Source organism: Notothenia rossii, assembly GCF_949606895.1.
Source record: "Notothenia rossii genome assembly, chromosome: 3".
Classification (NCBI taxonomy): Eukaryota; Metazoa; Chordata; class Actinopteri; order Perciformes; family Nototheniidae; genus Notothenia; species Notothenia rossii.
In genome coordinates, this window is record NC_136901.1 from 74,233,874 (window position 1) to 74,259,016 (window position 25,143).

At 41.6% G+C, this 25,143-nt stretch overlaps 1 protein-coding gene across 2 annotated transcripts in view; it reads right to left on the reverse strand.

Moving 5' to 3' along the window:
- The window catches only part of LOC307033164 (A disintegrin and metalloproteinase with thrombospondin motifs 2-like), a 123,529-nt gene that overhangs the window by 35,380 nt on the left and 63,006 nt on the right, over positions 1 to 25,143 (reverse strand). For both annotated transcript variants that reach the window (XM_079671521.1, XM_079671520.1), the window contains exon 4: positions 1,420 to 1,625. In XM_079671521.1, the coding sequence (XP_079527647.1) occupies positions 1,420 to 1,625 (206 nt within the window). The remainder of the gene's footprint in view (positions 1 to 1,419; positions 1,626 to 25,143) is intronic.

Below are 25,143 nucleotides of genomic sequence, written 5' to 3' on the forward strand. Positions count from 1 at the left end.
GGGTCGCAATACAAGCGAAAGCAAACAGGAGCGCGTACGCACGTGTGCAAGCAGCACTCTCACCACAGGTTTAATTTGCAAAGATTAAAGTCTGCCGTGTGTTCAGTGTCACACCAACACACGTGATGGTAGGTATACACACACACCTGGGAGGGTGCTCAGCTAAGTGTTGTCATGGCCTGGAGCATACTGCCTGCTGTTTCTGCAGCTCTCACACACACAAACACACTCTCGATGAAATATGACATGCCACAGAGCCTGATGAAATGATATGTAGGAGCCCCCTCAGAGCACAGGGCTCACCTAAGACTCGCGCACACACACACACACACACACACACACACACACACACACACACACACACACACACACACACACACACACACACACACACACACACACACACACACACACACACACACACACACACACACACACACACACACACACACACACACACACACACACACACTTAAACAAATGAAATCTCATCATATTCAGATAGAGAAGAAAATATTACCCGCGGCTGATTGCTGGATGAGAACATGTAGGAAGGGAATTGAATCCTCTTTCAGTCGGTATGTGTGTGTGTGTGTGTGTGTGTGTGTGTGTGTGTGTGTGTGTGTGTGTGTGTGTGTGAGGCTGTCTGTCTGTCTGTCTGTCTGTCTGTCTGTCTGTCTGTCTGTCTGTCTGTCTGTGTGCAACCCTCTTTCTCTGACCTCTCTGTGACTTACTTCCGATTTGACTAAAAACTCAGTTTTTCCATTGGATTTCTTAAAGCGGAACAACAAATGTCACTTTTTGGCATTTAGGATTATGGGTGTGGATACAGATTCTTTTATTTGTGATATTTGAAAGCAGGCTGCATGTGTGTGTGATGTGTACAGTGATGAAAGAGGTATTCAAAGGCATTATGTAAAATAAAATTACTGACACGATATTGTCAAAATACTCAAAGATGTCCCTGTTAGTGTTATTAAATTGATATGATGTTTTTGGTTAGAATTACAGCTGCATTAATGGATATCTCGTATTTCACTGCTATAGATGTAAGGTTGTCTATAAAATCTTAATGTTTGTAGTGTCCAACATTTTCAACTTTTTTCAATTTTCCCAATTTCAATTTTAATTGGAAAAAGGCAGGATATTTCTCAGGAAATTGTAGTAGAGTAAACAATACAATAGTTTCCTCTTTGATAGTAGTGGAGTAGAAGTACAAAGTAGCATAACAAACAAATACTCAAGTAAATTCCAAGTGCCTCACATTTTAAGTAAAGTTCCATTCCGATCTAAGGCTCTAAGATACATTTTCAGCAATTTAAATAAAAGGTGCCTTATTAGACAATACATTATTTTGAATTGGCCTACATTCATCGACTTCTCTTTCTCTGTGTTTGTTGGTGTTATTGTGACACTTACGATGTTCATGAGTGTGAGCAGGTACTTTTGGACATGCTCCTTCCCGTGAAACTGCACCACGGAGTCGTCGACGCCCAGCAGCACCTCGATGTTGTAGGCCCGGTCCAGGCTCTGCCGGCGCATTCGCCCCGCTCGCGTGTGGTTGATGCTCTGCTCCACGCCGCGGTACAGAGACTCCAGGTCCATCAAACCACCAAGGTCAGCACCTGAAGAGGGAACAAAAAAAGTTATTTAAGTTATTAAAGATTGTTACCTACGCTTGCAGGATTGATTAAACATTGGCGTAAAAATCTCAATAAAAAAGAAAAGTAACGACTGCACCCACTTAATAATGACAGCATTTTAAAACACACTTGAATATTCATAATGCCCATTTTTAGATATACAGTACATACCTGTGGTAGCTATAATACGTGTAGCATTTATAAAAAGTGTATGCTATTTTACAATAATAAGGCTCAGGCTAAGTCATAATATTGGAGCAATGGTGGCATATTGTCCATAAACTTTTTTTTAAATTAACAACTCATAGACTGACATTTACAAAACATAGGTCATATTGTTGTGTATTATATTGCGTTGTTTTTAATTTTCCAAAGATAAATGCCTTGTTTGTGTGGCTGCTGTCAGCTTGTGTCTCCACCCGTCTGCTTCTCACTACAGTGTTAGGGTGTCTTCAACACTTTTGTCGTGTGTTTAGCGGGCTGCGTGTTACACATGGACATCCATATGCACATGTGTACTTATTCGAGCAGTTGCATGTTGATGTGTCTTCCAGATAGACACCAGTTGAGAAAAATCGAGGATCGTGGAAAGCATGTGTGTCTCTCGTAACCGGTGGTAACAGTGAAACTATCCTACACGGATCCTCTGTTAATCAACCAAATATTTCTACTCCCATCTGAATAAAAGCAGCAGATGGTGCTTGCTAAACACACGCATTGAGACAGCTCCCTCACGCAGGGGCTGCCCACCCTGCTCTTTTCTTGGCTTGCTACATGCTGGGAAAAATGCAAATTACACAAGAAACTACATTTTAGGTTATTCCATTGGAAAATATGCAACCTTCAGCAGCACTGATATGTTCAGAACACTAATTACGTCTCTTTTCATGCCTACACAGGTATGTGAGACAGTGTGTTGTTATGTTGTTTGGAAATGTTTGGGAAAAAGTGAACTCCTGACTCTAAAATGACTTCAAGTTCTAAGTCCATCCTTTGTATTTTTTGTTTCTCTTCAAAGCAGACAGAGTTGGAGGCAGTGAAGATACAGAAGATAAACTGTCCTGTCTCTGGCGCCAAGGCCATCATTTCTTCACTCTGCGTCCTCCCCCTCCATTCCTCTGTCTCTCTCACCCTCCTGGTATGTAGACACAGCACTGCCTTGCTTGTATTGAATATATGGAAGGCCAGGTCATGCAGTCTTGAACACGTCGTCACTGTGAATTCAATGAAGCACTATCCTCCCTGAATCCAGCCAAGGCCTCCCACAGCGGAGTATGACACACAACACAGCGCATTGAGTGGAGTGTTCAAGTGTGTGTGTCTGTGCTGTGTGTACACAAACATGTCTAATTGGACCATAAATCACTAAGTTGAGTATGCGGTTTTTGACTGTGAAGCTTTTTTTTTAAGGTGGTGAGTTTATTCAACACGTGTCATGAGGGTTCAGCTGGAGCTCCGGGGTTTTGACACGTACGGATAGAACAAGCGTTGAGCGGAGGGAAGAGAACAAGATCCAAGAGGAAGATACAGGGAAGACGAGGGGAGAGGAAAAAAGATCTGCCACCTTGTCTCCCAATCAGCAAGGGGCATCCCGCTTTCCCACTCCCTCTTATGCAACGTTTCCAAGGCAACGGGCTCATGGGTAAAACAACGGCCGCGTGGCTAATATTGGCTCCTGAGTCGCGAGCAGAATGAATCTGGAAGGCTGAATGTGATCCCATATCTGCCCACATCCCAGTGAGTGACAGAATACCAACACAGAACGAGAGAAAAGGAGAAAGACAGGGTGGGGGAGATAGAGATTAATATAGAGAAAGACAAGAGACTGTGAGAGGAGAATTTAAAGATTTTTGCAGGACTTTTGTTCCGTTTAATAGCTCATCTCTGACACACACATTTGTTTCTCCTCGTTAGTAGGGGCAGCTAGATTTAAGGCAGTGCACTTCACAACAACCTTTGGCTCTTCCTAGTTATAGCTGCCTTTAACGAGCCTGATGTCATAACCGCACCATCTGCTTTTGAAGACAGGTCCAGATATTTTTACCTTTTTTGCTTATATAATGTTAAGACAAACCACAGTGAAAAATACTTTTGTGTTCTCGCATTTAACTCCGCGCCTTCGGAAATTGCAGTGCCTTGAAAACTGCAGATGAGACAATGCGGGGACATTGCATAACACAGGGCCACAGCTGTATGGTAAGTGGGAAGTCTAAGGTAGAGATAACTCAAAGTGACACTGGCAGATTGGGAAACAAGAAAAGACTGAATTAAAGGTTGAAAGGTGCTTGACCAGATGGAGAGCTCTAACTATTTAAACCTGTCCATTTCAACAGCCCTATCCTTGCTTACATTTATAAAAGAATAACAAACGTTCCTAGTTTCTGCTGTTTTGGAGAACGTTTTTCAGAGAGAACTGCAGAGGAATAAGGTGCAAGAGGGATTGAGGGGGGTGAGGGAGGTGAGAGGTAGACCTGAGGGGTGTGATGGATGAGAGAGAGCGAGATGAGAAGAAACCAGAAGGACCTTGGTTGTTCTGAGTTCTGCTTCAAGCTCCTGCAGTGATGGAGGATATCGCTCTCTTGTACAGCATCCGTGTGTGTGTGTGTGACTGCGGGCAAAGCGCCAGGGTGCGCTGCCGTGTTTCTCAAAGCAGTAGCTTACATTAGCCTCTAAAACCTAACTGTTATCACTCTCAACCCCCAGATAGGGAATTGATCATAACAGTGTTCATTTTTCTTTCCGCTCAGTCCCAAACCTCCTCCTCCCACACCTCTTACCTGCACACATACAAACACACACACACACAACCCTTCATGTGTCTTCCAACCTGAAGCTTTAATTTTCCCACCTGTTCTCCATCTTCATTTGCATGTTTACACTCCCGTCTGCATCCCTGTGTACACCCCTCCACCTCCAGCATCACACACAAACACCCCACCCCACATGCAGGCCCCCGTCGCCCTCTCTCTCCCAGTATTCTCATTCAGGTGGGGTGTGGAGCACGGCCTTATTAGGAGACAAAGGTTCTTTGTCTTTCAACCTTTCCAAAATGTCAAGAATGTCTGGGAACCCACTGAATACCAGGTGGGGAGAGAGTAAGGAAAGACTATAACCTCAACAGGAGAGAAAGAGAGAGAGACTGGTGATGATGATCCAGGTCGAGCCACATCTTAATATCGAGCCGGTCTTTGGTCTAAGGTGACTGTTTGGCAGTCAGGTGTGGCACCTCGCTCTGCTCCGCATTCAGCAGCTCTACTGTATAATGACTCGCTTTGACCTTACGATGGTCACTCTGTTCGGACTCAAGGTAGGGGTGCACCAGAGTGCGGTGTGCAAACCTCTGCATTTGGAAGAGTCTGCATGTTACAGAGTGTATGTTTCATGGACCTCCAACACAACAAAATAACTGCCAAGTGAGACAGAGTTATGTAGTGGATAGTGTATCAAATGTACATAGAGGAATTACAATAATGAATTTAACAGTATCCTATTGTTAGTCCAAACAATACCCAAAAATATAAAGACACCCACACATAACTCAACTGTTTCAAGGAGGACATATTATGCACATTTGCAGGTTTATATTTGTGTTTTGGGCCTCTACTGTGACATTTTTACATGTTTTAATGTTAAAAAAAGTGCTTTTTTAATTGTATTGGTACAGACTATTTATTTTCAAACACTCAAAGTCTTGCAGGACGTAAAATTAAGCACATTACATTTTCAAGTAAATGTAAATTACGTGGATTAGTTTGGTATGGTCTTCTAAATTCAAGATTATGTGACTTAAATGCACTTTATGTATGTATTTAATTTGAATGGGGAAACTCTAATAGAACATATGGCTTTTAGAACAATGACTGTTTGCTTTGTCGTAGAGATGTGTTAGAAAGTTATTTGAGAATGCATTGTTTTTGTTTGTTCTTACAGTGTCGATATTGAAAAAGTAAAATATTAATAATATGAAAATGCGGTGCGTACTTAAGTGACTTTGAGGGTGTCAGCCCACACAGTGTTCCCTCAGGAGTGATGATTACATTCTTTAGTGTTATTGTATATTTTCGTTATTTTTCCTGCAGGTCTGAATGGCAGCAGGCCTCAGGGGAGACAGCGTTCTCATTAGTGCTCACCTGAGTTCAAGGCTGTCTGTCCACCTCCAGGCACAGTTATCCAGACATGTGAACTCATTTACTTACAGACACGTCTTGGTCACATAGCTCAGGGAACAGACATTTTGTCTATCCGGTGACAGCTTTATGGGTTGTCACGGTGATGAGTGTTCTGGACAGCGGGCCGTTAACACTCTCGCTAGCATCGGGGCAGGTAGCAACATGCTACGTTGTCCCACACAGTGTTCCCATACTGAATGCTCATTATTTCTAATCCATCATGTGACAGCTGTAAAGGCTGCAGAGTGGAGAACACACAGTGAACTATGCTTCCTATAATCATACAGCTGTTAATTATTTAGATTGGCAATCAGTAATCTAATTTTACATGGACAGCTCCCCGAAGACCATAATAATTATTCATACATCAAGTACTGAACTTTGCCCATTTATTAATAACTGTTTTGGGTTAGGGTTGTTTATTTTTAACAGTGGTTCCTATAGCGCTGATGCGGATTTAAGGTGGTCGAGTGTTGGCTGTGAGTTTCTTGTCCAAATATTACTTAAGGTAATGCAATATATATATCTCTGTGCTACCTGAAGCGGAGTAGAGGACCATTTTTAATATTGCATGACACAGCCTTAATAATCAGCAGGCGAGAGGGCCACATATCCTCACTGCCGTTTGGTGCGTCTGTGTGGATTTCTGGTGGTTCAGGAGACAAGGCAACCTTTAGCTCTGTCCTCTTACATAACTGTCTGTCTGTCAGGAACACGCAGGGCTGCTGGGGAGGTACACACTGACCACTCCCCCCCATGTGGTGCTGTGCTACAGTTTCATTAGCTGAGCCATTTCTTCATAAAGTCTATGCAGATGTACCTACATACGTACAATATGCAAAGCCGACAAATGAAATCAGCTCTACAGGGGTTTGAAGCTGACAGAATTCACACTCATGATCGCACATGTTGTCACAGATGAGCCTAAATTGAGCGGTGATGTTTCTCACAAGCTGCAAGGAGCCTTGTGTCTTCATATCAATAATTACATCAAGAAAATCAGCCGATGTAAACATCGCAAACACATCTCAAAAACACAGTAATCCAATCATCACAGTCCACGGAGGCAATATTGTTGGCAAAGATCAATCATATCCCCAAACTCTCTCTCTTCTTTCTGCGGTGGGATTTTCGGTGCTCGATGTAAACTGGAGAGTCTTAGTGGCCAATAAGACAGCAAAGCCAGGCTGATAAAGGGCTTACTGCAGGTCTGAAACTGACCCGTCTGAGCGCCTGTCGGCCTGTGTCTGTCTGTCAGGCATTTTTAAAGGTCTCTTATGAAATCAAAAAAGCACGAAAACACCTCCAGCCAAGACAGGCCAGCGAAGATAAATACGTAACAGCACCAGTATGCAGACTACAGCGCATGCAGACAAGACAGTCTTCATCCACATCTCTTACTGCTGTCATATCAAGCTCCACTGCCTATACTTTAAGAAAACTATGGATCAATCTTACTGGGAAACGGTGTGTGCATCAACAGGAACATAAAGAGGGAGAGGCTGACAGTAAGGTGCAAGGCCTGGCTCACAGAGAACCTATACATCTCAGCAGAGACAGATTACTGCGAGCTTGAAGGGTTTGTGGCCCCCTTGCCACCTCTCTCCCCAAACCTGCAACCCCCTTCTGCCTTTACCTCAGCCTCTGATCTCAAATATATCGCCCCCCATCTCCTAATATTGATGTTCATATACAACTCATATATTTGAAGGAAAAGTGATGCTGCCGGGGTTATGTTTTCATTCATGCAAAGAGGAAATGTTTATCTTAAACGTACCTGTAAAACGTTCAGCAATCACAATATGTGCTTCTACAACTAAAGCATGATCGCTGTTTTTTATGATAATGTTAGGGCACTTCCAGTGGCGGCTGGTGGAAAATATTTTTGGTGGGGCTATGGAAATGGTGACAAAACCATACTAGGACATTTAAAATCAGGAGGTGTGTGTGTGTGTGTGTGTGTGTGTGTGTGTGTGTGTGTGTGTGTGTGTGTGTGTGTGTGTGTGTGTGTGTGTCATACTTGCCAACCCTCCCGATTTTCGCGGGAGACACCCGCATTTCTCCCGATTTCTGACAAAATCAGATTTACTCACGACTGTTTCCACTCGGACTTTAATACAGGTACACCCTTGTTTGGTTTCCATGGTAGCGCGTCTCTTTAGCAGCGCGTGCAACTCAAAGTCTGAGAGGGTGAGGAAGATGAAAACTGAACAAGAATCGACAACTCGACCCTCTGATCACTCCTTTCCTGTAAAATACAGGTCCAGCCCACACATATGCTCCATGGTGCCACAGGCATTGCCCTTACAACTACAATAAGCATGCAAATGTTAATCTACAGCTCCGGCGATCCACTAGCACCGGAGTCTACAACTGCAGACGCAGCCATCCCCTACTGTAGCGTCACCTTGGATACGAGTCTAAACAGACACACAGGCCAGGGCGCTGAAAGGGCACCCTTTGAGCATCAGATCTGACGACGCTGATTGGCTGAAATTATGTTTCGGCGGCATAGTTTACAGATAGCAACAGTCAGCTTGTTGGTTGCAGCTGCTCTGGCTGAGGGCTCTTTTCTACCGCCCGGACGAGAGAGGGTAATGATACACGCTGCGGCCAGGCAGGAAACATGTGACTTATCAGTAACTTTATACATCGTAAAACAATTTTAAACAAGATTTTATTGTAGATTATACATTTTACTGATACCAACTATATAATATTTACCTTGTTCTTTAAAAATAAAAAATAAAAAAAAATATTTTTTGGAAATATTTTTTTAGATGAATTTTTAATTTTTAATGACAATCAAACATGTGGGAAGAGGGGGGACGGCGCCTCTAGCGCCCCTATGGACCGGCCGCCACTGGGCACTTCAAAAGACTCTGAAGGGTTTTTCACTCAATTTTATCCACCATTATTTATGGACGTATGGCTCTGCAAAATGCTCAACTGTAGTTTCTAGCTTTACCTGTGTGCTGAGGAGAATCTTCACCCTCGCTTTTCCTTAACTAAGATTACAACATCTTTATATCAATATCTTACATAGAGGAAAAAGCGTAATAAAATCCACAAATATTTCTGTTTCTCCTGTCCTCCCTGCTTGTTTTCCTCATTTCTTCTCCCGTCACCCATAGCCCCAGGAAATGTCCTGTCCTGGCTGTGAAAAGCTAACGCCGGCCACCAGAGACACACAGCACCACAGTTATTATGACAGGCCGGCGAGCCAAACATCTGTCAACCTGAGCACTGAAGGGATAGAAGGAGTGGAGATGAAGGAGAGGAGGAGGGGGGGCAGAAGAAGAGAAAAGTGGACAAGGATAAAGATAGGGCATACAAGATAAAAGAAAAAAGGCCATGAGCAGAGATAGACGATATGTATACATAATTAGCCAGTAGGTATAGTTTATAATACAGTTACAGTATAACGTTCTCAAGACAGCAGGCCAAATACTAAAAGCTTGTGTCACAATCACAAACAGTTTCTAAAACCCGGAAGCTATTGCGGTTATACCATCGAGTCATTTTTTTTCTTTCACATGGTCAGCCAGCTCTACAAACTGAGCTATAATGCGGCACTGAGTAATGTTTTTAGATTCTATTAACATAATTAAATAAGAGGGCAGTATTTTTATTTTATTGGGGCCATTAAGCAGCGTGTGAAGTCAGCTGGCTTGTAAATGTTTTCTATAGCAGCCAGCACAAAATCTAAAAGACTATTAACACACACTATAAACAGGACTCACGCATGCTAAAACAAACTTGGACAGAGTGCAAATGGCAGTGCATTGGTGTTAATGTTTCAAACTGCCAACCTGCAGGGGAAAGTTTTGAATAAGGTGTGGCAACATGTCTAATGCATTCAGCACTTTAGTCGCCCTTCTTTTTGAGTTTATCTACAACTAATACATCTGCCTTTCTTATTATTAGTAGTCAATGTGTTGTGTCAACACCTGGATGATTTAACAAGACGACCGCAGGTGGACCAATAAAAACTAGACCCACAGGCTAGGCAGGTCAAACAAATAAACAACAGCTCACCTTTTTGAATGGCGTACATAAACACTAAATGACTAAATAGTTTACAGGTGTCACTATAAACCGGCCGACCAACGACCACCAACAAGTTCCCCTTATATCCCTCTCTTGTTACATTCCTCTCCTTTCCTGCTTCCTTCATTTCCTCCTTATTTATTAAATGCACCTCTTGAAAGGGTAGATATGAAGTTAGAGTGGGTAAGAGAAAGTCTATCTAAAGGTGTGAGACAATATGTATGCAAATGTTCTCAGCAAGAATCTCCCCAGTATAGCCAGGCTTCAGCATGCCTGCCGAAGGGCGGGAGGATGAGGATTTATCATCCAAAGCACCTCATCATAAATGATAAGGATACACATACAAGGCAGGCTGTAACATAGTGATAGACCACATCTTACCCAGCTACATAAGCAGAGTAGTAAATCCAACAATTAAGGCGTGAAGTACAAAGACTTTAACACAGGGAGTCAAATATGAAATACTATTTTGGTGTTTAAAAACTCGGCATGCTCTTACACCAAGAGTTATTACTGCCTGTCGGCCCACAAACATTCAGACGGAATTATTTTCAATTGCACAGTGCTCGAGCCAGACGGGAGAGAATTAATAAGGCACTACAGTGTATCGGTGTTACTAAATTGGCAGTGTTTCATAACAAAGTCTTTCAAAGCAGTTATCAATTAGAAACAATTAAAAGAGCCATTCATCATTCTTACAAAGCCGGCTCCGTACAGGGAGCAGCGCTGACAGAGAGGCTGATAAAATGTAATCAAAACCATAATCAGCGAGCGCTCTTCAACAGAGGATAATGATGAGGTATATGCATGTAAAGATCACATCTCAATCCAGCTCTATTGGACAGCAACACCCAGAGGGAAACCAATGCGAAAAGTCGGGGAGAAAAACAGGATACATTTAAAGTGATGCTGAAAGACTACTTCTAAACCTGCTGGAGAGATCACACAAACACGTTCATCCTTTGGCCCTTGGCTATTGCCAGTAGGGCATGTGTGTTTTTGACATGGATGAAATGTGCAGGTCTATCCGTGTGCATGATGTTGATTGACATTCAGTTTCCTGCATAACATATTTCCCAGAAAACCCTGGCTTCCCTTATGTCCAGATCACTGCTCTGTTGGTAACCAGGAGAGATGTGATGTTAATGCAAAGATGCACTGGGGGAAAGTATCCCATACACATTAGATCTCTGCATATCCAACTTCCCCAGCACTCAGTCCCCCTGAGGCAATCGTGATGGCACAGGTTGAGGCTGCAGACCCCCCACCTCCCAGGCATATGGTTAATCAATGCTGCCTCTTCCGTGCAAAGGTAACTCTATACTTGAGTGGGGAGGATAGGGGAGGATAGGGAAGCTACCAACGCGGCCTCCCCCTCTCTGTATCCTAATGAAGCTCCCAGGTAATCAAATCACTCCGAGTCCACACACAGGCAGATGGCCAATAAGGGAACAACCACTGGGGCTCTTTGATGGGATCATGACAACGAGCCATTTCTTCTCTCTCTGCATGCATTGAGTTGAGCCGAAACTGATTTCAAAATGTGACTACATGAGTTTAAAATGCTTAATGTGTCATCTATTGTGTTCCCTTCACAGCACTATCACTGATAAGTTTGATGCAGAGACAGCTGAGAAAATTATCATTACTTCATGGCCACATGAAAACTGATCTCAGCTTAAGACACATTTTCTCTGTTACATTACATTACATGTTACTTGTTAAACACTTTTATCCAAAGCGACTTACATACTCAATACTGTGGGCAATCCCCACAGGAGCAATTTGGGGTGAAGTGTCTTGCCCAGGGACACAACGACATGCTGACTGCAGTGGGGTTTATCCACTGTGCCACACGCCTCCCGTTGCTGGACTATAGTCATTTTCTTTGGGACCACTGACAAAGACAATATTAAGTAAATGACATGTGAAGTTAATGTATTTATACCATATTCATAAACTTAAAGTCTTGTGAAACAGCATTAAGAGCTTTTTTTTAGAAATGCAATCGACATATCTCAAGAATCAACTGAAAAAACATCACATCTAAACTGGAAAAGGAAAAAAAGAAAACACTGTAGAAGTTTTGAAAGTAAACACGTTAAAAGTGCATTTACACTGGGGAAGTATATAAGAAACTTTTGGCTTAATCCACTTTGCTACTCAATAAAGATAATGTAGCATGGGAGAATCACATTATGAAGCAACAAGGTGAATGTTATATAAAGGTGTTACAGGCAGCGTCCACAATATTGAACTGAATGTACAGTCTAATGAATAAAAAAACACTCCCTTCAGTTTAACTTCAAAAGCAGCAATGATGCAGTGATCTACAGCATTCCCAAAGTTTCCCAACAACTTAAACTGCATGCAAGACAGAAAAGGAGCATGTGGATCCTTGGAGAATTGTGGGGGAGACAAACGTTGATTCATTTTGAAAATGACACAGTCTTTATTTTTAAACTATATTCTGCATTTAGTTGAGATGAAAATCGTATTTCAACTAATCCCATTCATAGCAATAATCCCCTTCATATTACAGGATTCGTCATTAACTAATAACCTTTCAGTCAATATGTTAACAATCAGAGAAACCTGGCAGAATCTGAGGACAACTGTTGGCTAGGGGTGAAAGAGGCTGTATTTCCTCCAGCTCGATTTAATAAAGAGAGGTTATTATAAAGGAATATTTTCCTCTCCCAATCCAGGATTTGGCAGTAAGACCTGTCTCATTCTCCTCGCTCTGCAGAGCAAGTAATACCCACTAATCCTAGACACAGAGAGAGGCTATAGGGACGAGAGGGAGGGAGAGTGACAGAAAGAAAAAGAGAAAGAAAGAGTGCTTATGTCATTATTTACAGTGTTTATGCTAAGTCTTTCTCTAACCCTCACCCTTAGACCCCATCATGTTGGTCTGTGGCTGTGAGAAAAAGTGTGCATGTGAATGTGTGTGAGCACTTGAGTGTGTGTTGTCAGCAGAGCTTGTGGAGGACTAGACACAGACCAAAGTGTTCATTTAGAAAGGTTCAAGCAGGCAGGCAGTGCGAATGCGGACACACACACACACACACACACACACACACACACACACACACACACACACACACACACACACACACACACACACACACACACACACACACACACACACACACACACACACACACACACACACACACACACACACACACACACACACACACACACACACACACACACACACACACACACACAGCTCCCAGGCCCATCCTATCCAGTGTGATGTAATGGGATATCTGCTGTTTCCCATTCGAGTCTTTTCATCCTCCACAAAGCAGAAGCCACTACCGGAGAAAAGATAGGAGCATAGGAGAGGACGGGGACTAGAGGACAAGGAAGAAAATATTCCTGTTTTTGTCCGTCTCCACCTCTCTGTTTAAGTTTGTAATATGTCTTCATCTCCGTCTATCCTATTGTAATGGAGTAGGTCTCACTACACTGCCTGAGGAAATTGCCTTATAGTCCCTCTGCCCCTCTTCTATATGTGGACACACATACACACAAACAGGCCACACACACACTCATTGCGTTGGCCTCAGTGACACTGCTTAAATATTAATGACTCGGTTCTCTCTCATTAATAATAGCTGCAGCGCTGATTACTCTGTGAATACCACTGTGTGTGTGCGTGCGTATGTGTGTGTTTGTGGACATGGGTGTACACATAAGGAAGTGCGCCAACTCATGATGTGTAAGCCAAGTATTTGTTCTGCCTGTCACTGGCATATTACTCTGTGAATCACTCCAAAATGAATACTGACAAGGCATTACACAGGTAAATTAAATAATATTCAATAACATAGCAGTGAAGATGTTAAAGGTTAAATTATGGTGATGGATCCATTGTCAGCTTGCTTCAGAGTGTGCGTTTCTGTCTGTGTGTTTGAGAGAGAAAAGAAGATAAGTGGCTGTGGAAGGTACATGTATAATATGCACAAATAAAACTTGATTAAAGTGAATAACACCCCCACACACCCCCATACACACACACCCCCCCACCCCACACCCCCCCCCACACCCCCCCCCCCACACACACACACACACACACACACACACACACACACACACACACACACACACACACACACACACACACACACACACACACACACACACACACACACACACACACACACACACACACACACACACACACACGAATGCATACTTAAAAATATACAGAAACACCCACACAGACGGGCAATCACTCAGTTAAGCCACGCATGAGGCATGGGAGATGCAACTGGCTTAAGCTAGCTTATAATTAGACACAACACACAAGCACACACACTGGGGCCAACCAAAAGCATGAGTAGTCATCAGTATCCATTGGGTTGTAATGGAGAACTTTGCGTCACCCTGTTAAGAATAGCAATACTGTAGCAAGCGATGAAAGAGGAGAGAAAGGGAGGCTGCGGGGAGAAAGAGAGAGTGATTTGATGAGCTGTGTGTCCTTCAGTAATGATTAGTCAGCAAATGACAGCAGCATGCATGGTAAATGGAGAGCAATCCTAAATAATCACCCTTTTTCATTTAAATTCTGAAGTTGTTTGTGTAGTAATGTGCCTGTAATGTTATCTGCAAATACTGATTAATATATAATTGTAATACCTGTTATTTTATCAATCTATCAATGTACTATACAAAACCCTTACTCGTTCTGCCTTTATATGACTGCACAGTATCAACTGCTCTTGTTGTTTGGCGAGTGTATTTATGTTGTGTGCCTGTGCTCTTCTGCGTGTGTGTACAACATGTGGTCGCAAAACAACAAAATGTCCATTTGCTTGATGAATTGCATTGAACTGCATTGAGACAAGAAGGGCGAGGTAAGAAAAGACGAGAATCAGAGAGAGGAATTGAAAAGGTAATCAGTGTTTTGTTAGATTGTTATGCAGGTTCAGAGTAATCACTACACACACGGTTCAGGAAAAGAGGCAATGTTCCCCAATCTGTTATCACTCATTATTACACATAAAATAGTTCTCAATCCATGCAAAAAACACTTCATCATCCTGCTTTTGTCCATCTTTTTGGTCGTCCCAAGACATCTCTCACCACCTAGCCCTCCCCCACCCATCAAAACAGAGTTCTGTTTCCCATGATCCCCCAATGTTCCGCCCCCCCCCCACCTCTCTGTGGTCTCTCTGGCCCTGGCTGTCGTTACCTGCATCGTATGGCTATGGCGGATGGAAATCATCTTATTAGCGCTGTGCTAATGTCTGTTCTGGATTCCTGGGACACTCTGGCTGCCCCTATTTTAATTGGCCAACTCTATCAATATTTCATTAGTTTAAACACAGCACATCACCTTTCCCATCTCTGGCTCTGACCCCGGTGATTGTTGCTCAATATGTCAGACAGGGAATATAGATGGGGTTAAAAATGATTTTCACAGTGACCGACACAATACTGTTTTTTTTGTGTCAGAGGTAAGGTATATTTAACAGTTTCAGTAAAGTATATTTGTTAAGGAATTGATATTGATCCAGAATGTATGGATGACAGTAAAGACGCCAAGCTTTAGCGAGCCAACAGGTCGATGTACTGTAAATGAATACACTTATAGATAGAGAGCAAGAGAACGGTACATTCATAAAGAAACTGTATGAAGTGAAATCCCTACAATGGTGAGTTGCTGTTGATCTTGTTCCACCTCCACTATACTTTATCTGAGAAGCACGATTTCTTAATTCAAATTCAAAAGCTTTTATTGTCATTGTAAAGAATAAAACGAGATTTATAGTCACTCCTCCAGCAAGTGCTTTGAAAACAGACATATTAAAACACAGATTAAAAGGTCTGACAGTTTCGACCAGCAAGTAGTGCACACAGCTTCGGGTGGTCCGGTTAATAAATAAATAAATAACTGAATAAAATAGAATAAAATCTTTTCTGTATCCCAGTTTCTAGGTCCCAACATTCTCATGACGGAAGAGTAGATATATGCCAAGATGTCATTGGGATTTAAGTTTAACAAGTACTACAGACCTTTGAAAATCCAGTCATTTCATTTCAATTGAAACTGTAGTTTGAGAAAGAAGGGAAGAAGTATAGAGCAGTGGAAACCATTCAAATGTTCAATAAAACACAAATTAATTACCAGACAGAGAGAGGATTATCCAATTTAGATGCCAATACATTTGGACACAAGAGCCTAAATACTTTAAAGTAAGATCTGGATACACTGCAAAATGACTCGGCAATCACGTAGTGCTTTCAACACACACACATATTTGCCAGCACACATGCACTGACACACACTCACACACCTGGCAGCCCCAGGGCTAGCTCCAGGGCTGCCAGGTGATGGAGCTGAGGGAAGGAAAGGAAGAGGCAAGGATTGGAATGAGTGTGGTTGTGTGATATAAAAAGACAGGAGATAGAAAATATACGAAAAAGGAGTAATTCAACCATTCATTTAATATAGAAGCGATGCTATATTAAAATGCATCATAAGGACATTGTGATCAATTATTATTCTAGTGTTCGGGATGGTTTTGTGCTTTTTTTGTGTAATAACAGTAACAAAAGACTACTCTTTAATGCAACAGTACAGCAATTAATTTTTAGTTTATCTCTGAAATATGGATCTGAAATATGGATCATCCAGACGTCTCCTGCATTGACCAGGTACTACAGTTTACCTGAAGAGTGTACTCGATGCGTAGAAACTACTACTATTATAACTATATTTTAAAAGGGTAAATTAAATGATTTTACCCCTCAAAGTTGATTTACCGTTGTCTGGAGCACTACTGCGAACACATTTTTATAAAACCTTTGTGTTTCTTTAACACAATAGAAATTGAAATAGAATGAAGATGTACCACAAGTGATGTTCTGTATGTCCGTGTTGGTTTGGTCTGAAGACTACCAGTTAAAAAATACATCTTTGGGTGTTCATATATACATATATATATAGAAGAAGGGAGTTTTCGCGATCTCTGAAGCTCATGCCTTATCCGTGCTTGGGGCTATCGGCTTGAGGCTCAGTAGCGGCTACAAGGATAACACACCCGGATATCCGATCAAACTGTCGGCTCTAGAGTTGCACTGTGGGTAATGAAGGAGCCGTGTTTTGACAAGAAAGAAGACTGGAATAGAAAAATAAGATAATCTCTGTTTCTTTTGCATTGTTTTTTTCCGATAATATTATTGAGCTTCTTAATAGGCGGTCTACTCCATTAGCCATATTTAGGAGACAATTTATTTGTATTGTGTTGTCAGACAGTGGTCTAGAGTTGACAAGGGTAAAATTGTATGAATCCTTACGATTCCTTACACAAGGTCTTGGTTCAAAAGAAGGAAACACATTATTCTCTTCTGAGATGATAAATGTGGGATTTTCCATTCTTGGTTGCTGTTTTAAGGAATTACGGTCATCATACTGCAATTTAGATTACTGGAAATGCACTCATATTGGAATATACTTAAAAACAGTGCCTATTTCTTCTTAAGCATTTGCACGTACCAAACCTATTTCTGTGTATCCTTGTGAGGTAATATGAGATTAGAGTGGAGAGCGAGAAACCAGTTTATGAAATGTAAATCCCACGATCCAGTGTTTATTCATCATCTCACTCTGAATTCCAAATCAATGTTGTTCTCCATATGTTAGCACAACACTAAACCTCACATGCTGTGGCTGAATGCAGCAATCTTCATTTGCTGCATTTTATTGCCTTTGATTTAAAGCAGAACCAAACATTTGCTTTGCTGCACCCTGAGGTACAGTATACACTCACACCTGCAGCTTGGGTGTAAGCTCCTAAACCTGGCAGTTTGACACAGACAGGCACACAGGAGCATGAAAGCAAACACAGGTGTTTCAAAAAGAAATTAAACAGCTCAAAACGTTTTTGGAATGATTTACCACCACTATGATCATTTGTATATTAATTACTCACCTTGAATTCGTGGAGAAAAATGTATTTTCTAGCATGCATCAAATGTTAACAAAGGATACCAAAATGAAGGAAATATTTATTTAAGTTATAAACTGTATAGAAAAGCTGTCTTTATCAAGGAAAACTTCAGTTTCTTTTAAAAAGCTGAAAATTCAGCAGCTTAATAAACGCCTGTAACGTGATTGACAGAGTGATGACAATCAAACTCGACATCGCAATGGACTTTATTTGGCAGCTCTGAGGGTGAAAATTGGTGCTAGGAGGAATGTAAGCACAGGTATGACAGTAATGTGACAGCTTTGGCAGCCAGGAGTGTGTGCACACATGTGTGTGAGTCATGGCTGCTCCAGAGGCCTTTAGCACCCAGTCATCTGTCACCCATCGGCTCAGCTTTGCACCGCTGCCGTCTCAATCGCCTGACATAATATTGCACTCACATAACAACTCACTTTCTCTGTCTCACCAAACACACACACGCAGTATTTTTACAATGTGCCACCGGCACAGAGTGCGAGTGGCACAGAAACATACACACACCGTGTCCCCACAGTGTTCCCTGATTAACGAGATGGTTTGTTCTCTTCCTCAGGCCTGGACCAATCAGGCACGAGGACACAAATCTCTCCCCGCTGGTGATGCTGAAGGCCACTGGCCACTATTTATTGGCAATCTCAGCCCTGACTACCCAGACAGAGAGAGCAACACGCTTGTCACAGGAAGACACCGCCACCATGTCTTCCACTGTGTGTGTTTTTCTTGAGCTCCAGCTAAATTCTGCTTAGGGAAATAAATAAGCTGGCTAACATCATGGAGTAACTGTTTGAAAGAGCACCACACATAAACATAAATTACACACAACAATATATCCTAATGTATAGACTGTGTTGGTTTGTCAATAAAGAAGAGGAATTTAGTGAGCAAATCATCAACATGTGCTTAAAGCAGATTATAAATGCTCCACTAAATAGAAAATGACTTATTTTTACGAAAATGAATCTTTCTTTTCTTACCTCTCTGGACTTAATTAATAGCAGGCCCAGTGTTTTAACAACTCAGCTAAACATTATTCATTGCTGTGTTTATCTGCTTTCAGAGTAAAAATAACCCACATAGAGAGGTTGTGACAGTGTGGCTGCTTTCACCAAAAGCTGTATTCCTGTTTCTTAGCTGAAAACAGCTCCTTGTGGCAGATTCTGTTTTTCCTTTCTGAAAGGCCCTGATGACAGCTTTGTTGGTGAAACATTTAACAGTGTTCACAGCAGTTATTTTAAGAAGACTTTAATTGTTTACTGTGTTTTTCCTTTTATAAAGCAGATCAGTTGCAGATATTCCTGCCATGAACATGAGCCTCTGAGGTTTGAATTGGAGTGACAAAGAGTTTGACCAGAAGGCAACTTGTCTTTAATTTCCCCATCTCTCTTTAACTGTCCTCTGCGCATGCACCTTCCTCCTTCTGTCTCAATATTTGTATTTACTTAAAGGTGGGGTAGGTAAGATTGAGAAACCGGCTCGAGATACACTTTTTTTGATATTCCATGGAATGCTCTTAACATCCCGATAGCAATGAATATCTGAAGTGCTTTGACAACAAATCCATAAAGAAATGTCATCTGTGGAAGGCGTCGTAATGTAAAAAGCAAGACCAATCATCTGAGCCGGCCCGGCTAAAATAACTGGATGGCCTACCTGCCTGTCAGCTTTCCGTCTGTGCACAAATTTATCTCGTGCCCTCATTGGTCATGTGCACATTCGTGTGTGTTGGAGGAGGGGCTCTGCAAGGAAGTGGCAGATTTTTTCCGGCTGCGTATTTTCAAATTCTAGCGAACTCAAGCTGGTTTCTCCAAAATTACCTACCCCACCTTTAATACAGTACATGCCAGATATACTGATTTATCACACTTTATCAACCAATAATTGAAATGTTACCTACAGAAGCAGTTGAGTTTAGAAAGTAAACAAAATCTACTATGCTGTAGTGATACCAAAGTGATACAAGAATTCAAATGCACAGACTCAGTGGGAGGAAACGTGGAAGAAACAGAGCCAGAACTGAACTTGGCCCGTGCTCTAGTATGTGACTCATTCTTTGTCAGACACGCTGTGATCTCAAACCTGGCTCAATTCATTACAGCGAGGAGGCCAGAACAAAATCAGGGAGGAGAAGATTAAAGTGTAAATGAAAATCAAACCCTGTTTTTAACACTCTGTATGGTTTGTGTTTATTTCAGCAATAGCCTTTCAATTATGCTTTCAATGCATTAACACCGGTTAGAACTCCATGTCTCCAACTGTTTAATTTTGTTCCTAAACCAGAGGAGGGGATGTGTTGCATTTAGAAGATTCACGTCTGCTACATTTTACCATATATCTGACCAGCTTCAAGATTAAACGTACTGCAATGACTGCAGGACTGCCAGAGCTGGGTGAAACAAGACTGTAAGTAGAAGAGTCCATCGGATTTAAATTGAGTAAAAATAACTGATTAAAATATGATTGATGTTATATTTGTATTGCTTTTCATTCCAAGTCAATGCGTTCATGGGGAAAGGTTTTGACTATATCAAGTGCATCTGTGAGAAATCAATGAGGTTCCCTGGTACTCCTCCTCCTCCCTAAATGACAAGGCAAAGTTAACCCTGAGATCTACCTCCCCACACAGATCTAATCCCCTGACATATGAATACGTAAACTTAAACTGGCAGAAGGGTGGAGTGGGAGAGTTTGTCTCCTAAAATGTAAAATGATGAGCTAAGTTTGTCAAAGTAAAGAGAGTAATCCCCAACATTGGTTATTTTGCTTACATCCAGTGCTTTGAATTCTCACTGCAGTGATGTAAGAGGGAGTGTTCACAAACGTTTTAAAGTAGTTACAGGTGCAACCGAGTACAGTTCAAACACACCACACCAAACTACACCCAGCGCGGTAATGTTGGTTAAAGATGAAACACACTTTTAACCAGAGAAGGCATTAGAACTCTGCTATTAAACCTGGCATTAAGTTACCTTTTAAGGAGTAAGGAAGTGAATACAGAGAAGAAGGACTTAAAAGAAACATTTAAGAGAAGGACGGATAGTTCAAAGAGTGGGGGAGGGCAGGAAGAAAGAAATGAGGAATAGAGGTCAAAAGAAGGAAGCAAGGGGAGGCTTTGCTTCTGCGTAGGAGCAGGGACAAACTTGAACACACACACACACAGATGATCACATGCCAGAACACCAGGGTTTGTCAGCTTGATTGGGAATCTTTTCAGATACCTCCCTGTTCTGAGCGATGGTAGGAAGTCTGGAGTAAGAGCAGGATCACAGGGGGAGCGTGGGTAATATGCCAGGGAAGTGAACTAACTTTTCTCCAGTGTCAGCACATCTGCTGTGGAGGATGATCTATCTCCCTCTCATCGCTACGGGACACATATGGCAGCAGAGGTAGAGTTTACACACACACACACACACACACACACACACACACACACACACACACACACACACACACACACACACACACACACACACACACACACACACACACACACACACACACACACACACACACACACACACACACACACACACACACACACACACACACACACACACACACACACACACACACACACACACACACACACAAGCCATGCCAGCGTGCAATCTTTAATTGTCTCAGCGTGATTCTGACCACAGCTGCTGAGGACACATTACATAAAAGCAAAGGGCTTTCACAGTTACTTTCAACTGGCTGTGTAAACCAGTGGCTTAATTATATCTATCACACACTTGTCAGATGCAGATCATCCCACAGCGTAACAAAGTGAATACTCTAAAACTGACGAGCCCTGTTCCAGCGGTACAAAACTAACATTTCAAATCAACCCTGATCTGATTTATGTAGCGTCTGATGTGGGAATATCAGCTTTACCAAAGTTTGCATAATCAAATATGATTTGTAATGCCAGACAGGTCACGCTTTTTAACAACATAGCACAGAAACCATTACATCTTAACTTAAGCATAACTTAAATCCTCGACTACAAACGTTTTCTTTGTACACCTTTTGTCTCTGTTCTGCCTGAGTGTTCCTGAAGAACATTTTATTTTCTGTGGACGGTATTTTTTAAATTAACACTCAACCTCTAAATTCTTTTTTAGATTGATGTCTAAATGGCTAGAAATGTTACAAAACTCATAACATAGGCAAGGCAAGGCAAGGCAATTCAAAGTGCTTTACAAAAATGAAAGACATTAAGAAAATGGCATTTAAACATAGTTGTCTTGGTAACAAAGTAAACACACAGGACACAATAAAATAAACTAACTGTTGACCCCTTGTTTTTAATACAAAGTCCTTCACTTTGAAACCCAACCATCCACCAAGTTTAAACATGTTGGACTTCTTTATCTGGAGGAAACTGAAGTCAAAGCAGTAATTAAGTTCAATCGAAAGCATATATAACAAATCAGATTAATTATGTAGAAACAGGATAGCGGCTCATATTTGTTTAAGTATGAGGTGGCACATGTTCAAACCTATTGTACATATTTATTGAAACTGAAATTTCGAAGTGATCTATTACTTAATTTTGCATTTATAATAAGGATGATATGCTACAGTACAGATTGTAAAATGAAACTGTTATGCATTTTATTAAATTCCAATTAATTAAAGTATCCAATTATGCATGAAAGGCCTCCCAACCAGCCGAGTGTTACTAATACATGTTGATGCAGCCACACCATACAGGGTGCGAACAGAGCCAGCAAGGAGAAGAAAACACAATTAGAAAGTATCATTAGAGTATCTAAGTATCATTAGATTATTGTAGCATCGGAGAAATAACATAATATGTTGTTTTCATTTCTCCATACAAGCCCACACCATTAGAGGTCCGGGAACAACCGCGTACGGACAATCCCAACATGACCCATCTGGATTCGAGAGTCACTCCGGGTCATTGAGTGCAGTCAACAGTATGACATATTTATTTTTATCTCCTGCTAATCTCTAAAATGGCCTTGTTTTCTCCTCCCTCTCCCCATCCTCTGCCATACTCTACTTTTATTTGAGCTAAATCTGAACACATCAGACTAATGCTACACAACGTCTACGGCAGTGGGAGCAAAGAAGATGAAGATTGTTGGATTTTTTCTTCTTCCCTCCCCCTCCTCTGATGTATAGTGATCTTAGAGTTTTTGATCAGATTAAAAATAAGTGATGTGTTTGTTTGTTTATTTACAAAGGACAGGTTTGGGAAAAAATTACAGAAGCATTGTCCAACGTACATGTGTATATATATCTAAGCTTATTTCAAACACCAGTTAATTGATGGGCATTGAAAGTTCAAGCTGTCATTATAACAAACAACAACATTGACTCACTATACAATAAATACCTTACACCTGTACTACTCATTTTTAACCTAGTGTCTGAGCCATAAACAAGTCTGTCCTTTATGCCCTTGGCTAGTATTATAGCCATCGTTGAATGAAGAAGCACCGAGCTGTGTTTTATTTAATTAAACTTCCCTCGGGTGCGCAGCGGCAAATGAACTGAAGCCTAACAAACTCCCACCACCACACATCACTCTGCTAATCAGACAGCAGCCATGAGGCACAAACTCCACTCTGACAAATTTCATTCTCACCGCATGGACGTCTGAGCATTATGGCCTTTGTGTTCACAAATAGCAACAAATTCTGTCTTTGTTTGTTAAGGAAAGAATAATCACATGATCAGCAAACAGAGTGTGCTTAGTTGTCATTGAATGTGTTGACATGACAGAAGAAGTTTTTACAATTTCAAGACGTCTGGACTTGTTTGTATCTATAAGTATAACACAGATGAAAGCTCTGAAAAAAGCTAGTAAATGTACTTTGAGTTACGACAAGCAAAAAGTGCTGTGGATGAACAATTACTGAGCTTACGTGTCAATACATCTTTCTCTGTGAAAAATGAGCAGATGCCATCAGCTTATGAATATCAGGCGATATAAATGAAAGCCCCAGGAAAAGCGACTAAATGTACCTTGAGTTCAGGCTTCTCTGTCAATTACTGCCACTTTAGTTTCATATTGATCGACTTTATAGAAACAATTATACAAAAAAAGGGGTGAAAACACACACCTCAATAATGTTGCGCTTGGGGAACATGTTTATCCGCAGCAAAGTACAAATGTACGCACGCACACTGCTCTAATAGCAATGAATGTATTTGGGTCTCCAGAGCGATTTAAGTCTCGTTCAAATGAGAGGCTCCATTAACCTCTGAATCAACTGCAATAGTATTACATCCTCTTTACACAGACATTACCACATTAACATTGTTTCAGTAAGTGGCTTGTACAGTAGTACGCCTTAACTTTAGAAACCAATTTCATATTTTCCTGTTCAAGCGTGCACATCAAGGAAGCTTCTACAGCAATGGCAGTGGCTCCCACACTTCTCTGAGGAGTGCCAGATTTAACACAGCGTGTGTCTGTGTGTGTGTGCAAGTGTACAGAGTGTGTTTGCAGCATTGTGACAGTAGTGGGTGGAAGGAAGTCACACGCCATCTCATCTTCCATGAGCTTTGGTCCCCGAGGTTGGCTGGTTACATAACTGATGCTAACACAGAACATTGGCCACCTCCAGGGACGTCTGTTGCATGTAATTGTAGACCTGCAGTTCTACCTGCTGCTGTGTGTGAGCCCTGCATACACACACATTTAAATGATGGCATGTAATGTATTATCATTGCACATTCATAGTCCACAAACTGCCTTGACACATTGCACATTGTTCATAGAATCAAAATATAAATTTTCTGTAGTACTTTTTGTCAAGGAGTTATTGGTTCTATGCTAAAACCGCTGTATTTAGTTTGAAAACCCCTAATTACTATTAATGTGCTTTATTTTGTAATACTACAGGTCTTAATGCAGGTCTAACTGTATGCAAACTCTTCATGAAATGCTGATAAGCACCTATGACATTACAACAACCTTTGCCATAAACCCAAGCCATGCAAAATGATCATTGTTCATCATATCTATTCACACATATCTGTGGAGCAGGATTACCACATCAAGAGTCTGGTATTCAAAATATGAACTCCACATCAGAGGCATCACCAAGGCTCAGAGAGAATCTTGTCAAAACATTATGATGACCACGATTATAGTGAATCTCTCTCAATCACTAAGGCTGTAATAACCCCCTTCATCCCTCCAAGGCTTCCCTTCTTCTCCACCTCATCCTCACTCTCTCTTTGTCTCACAGACAGAAACCCCCCCACACACACACACACACAAGCATACTGTGCACAGGTCAGTGCAGCGGCGGTGGCTGCAGACTGGAGCAGAGGTCG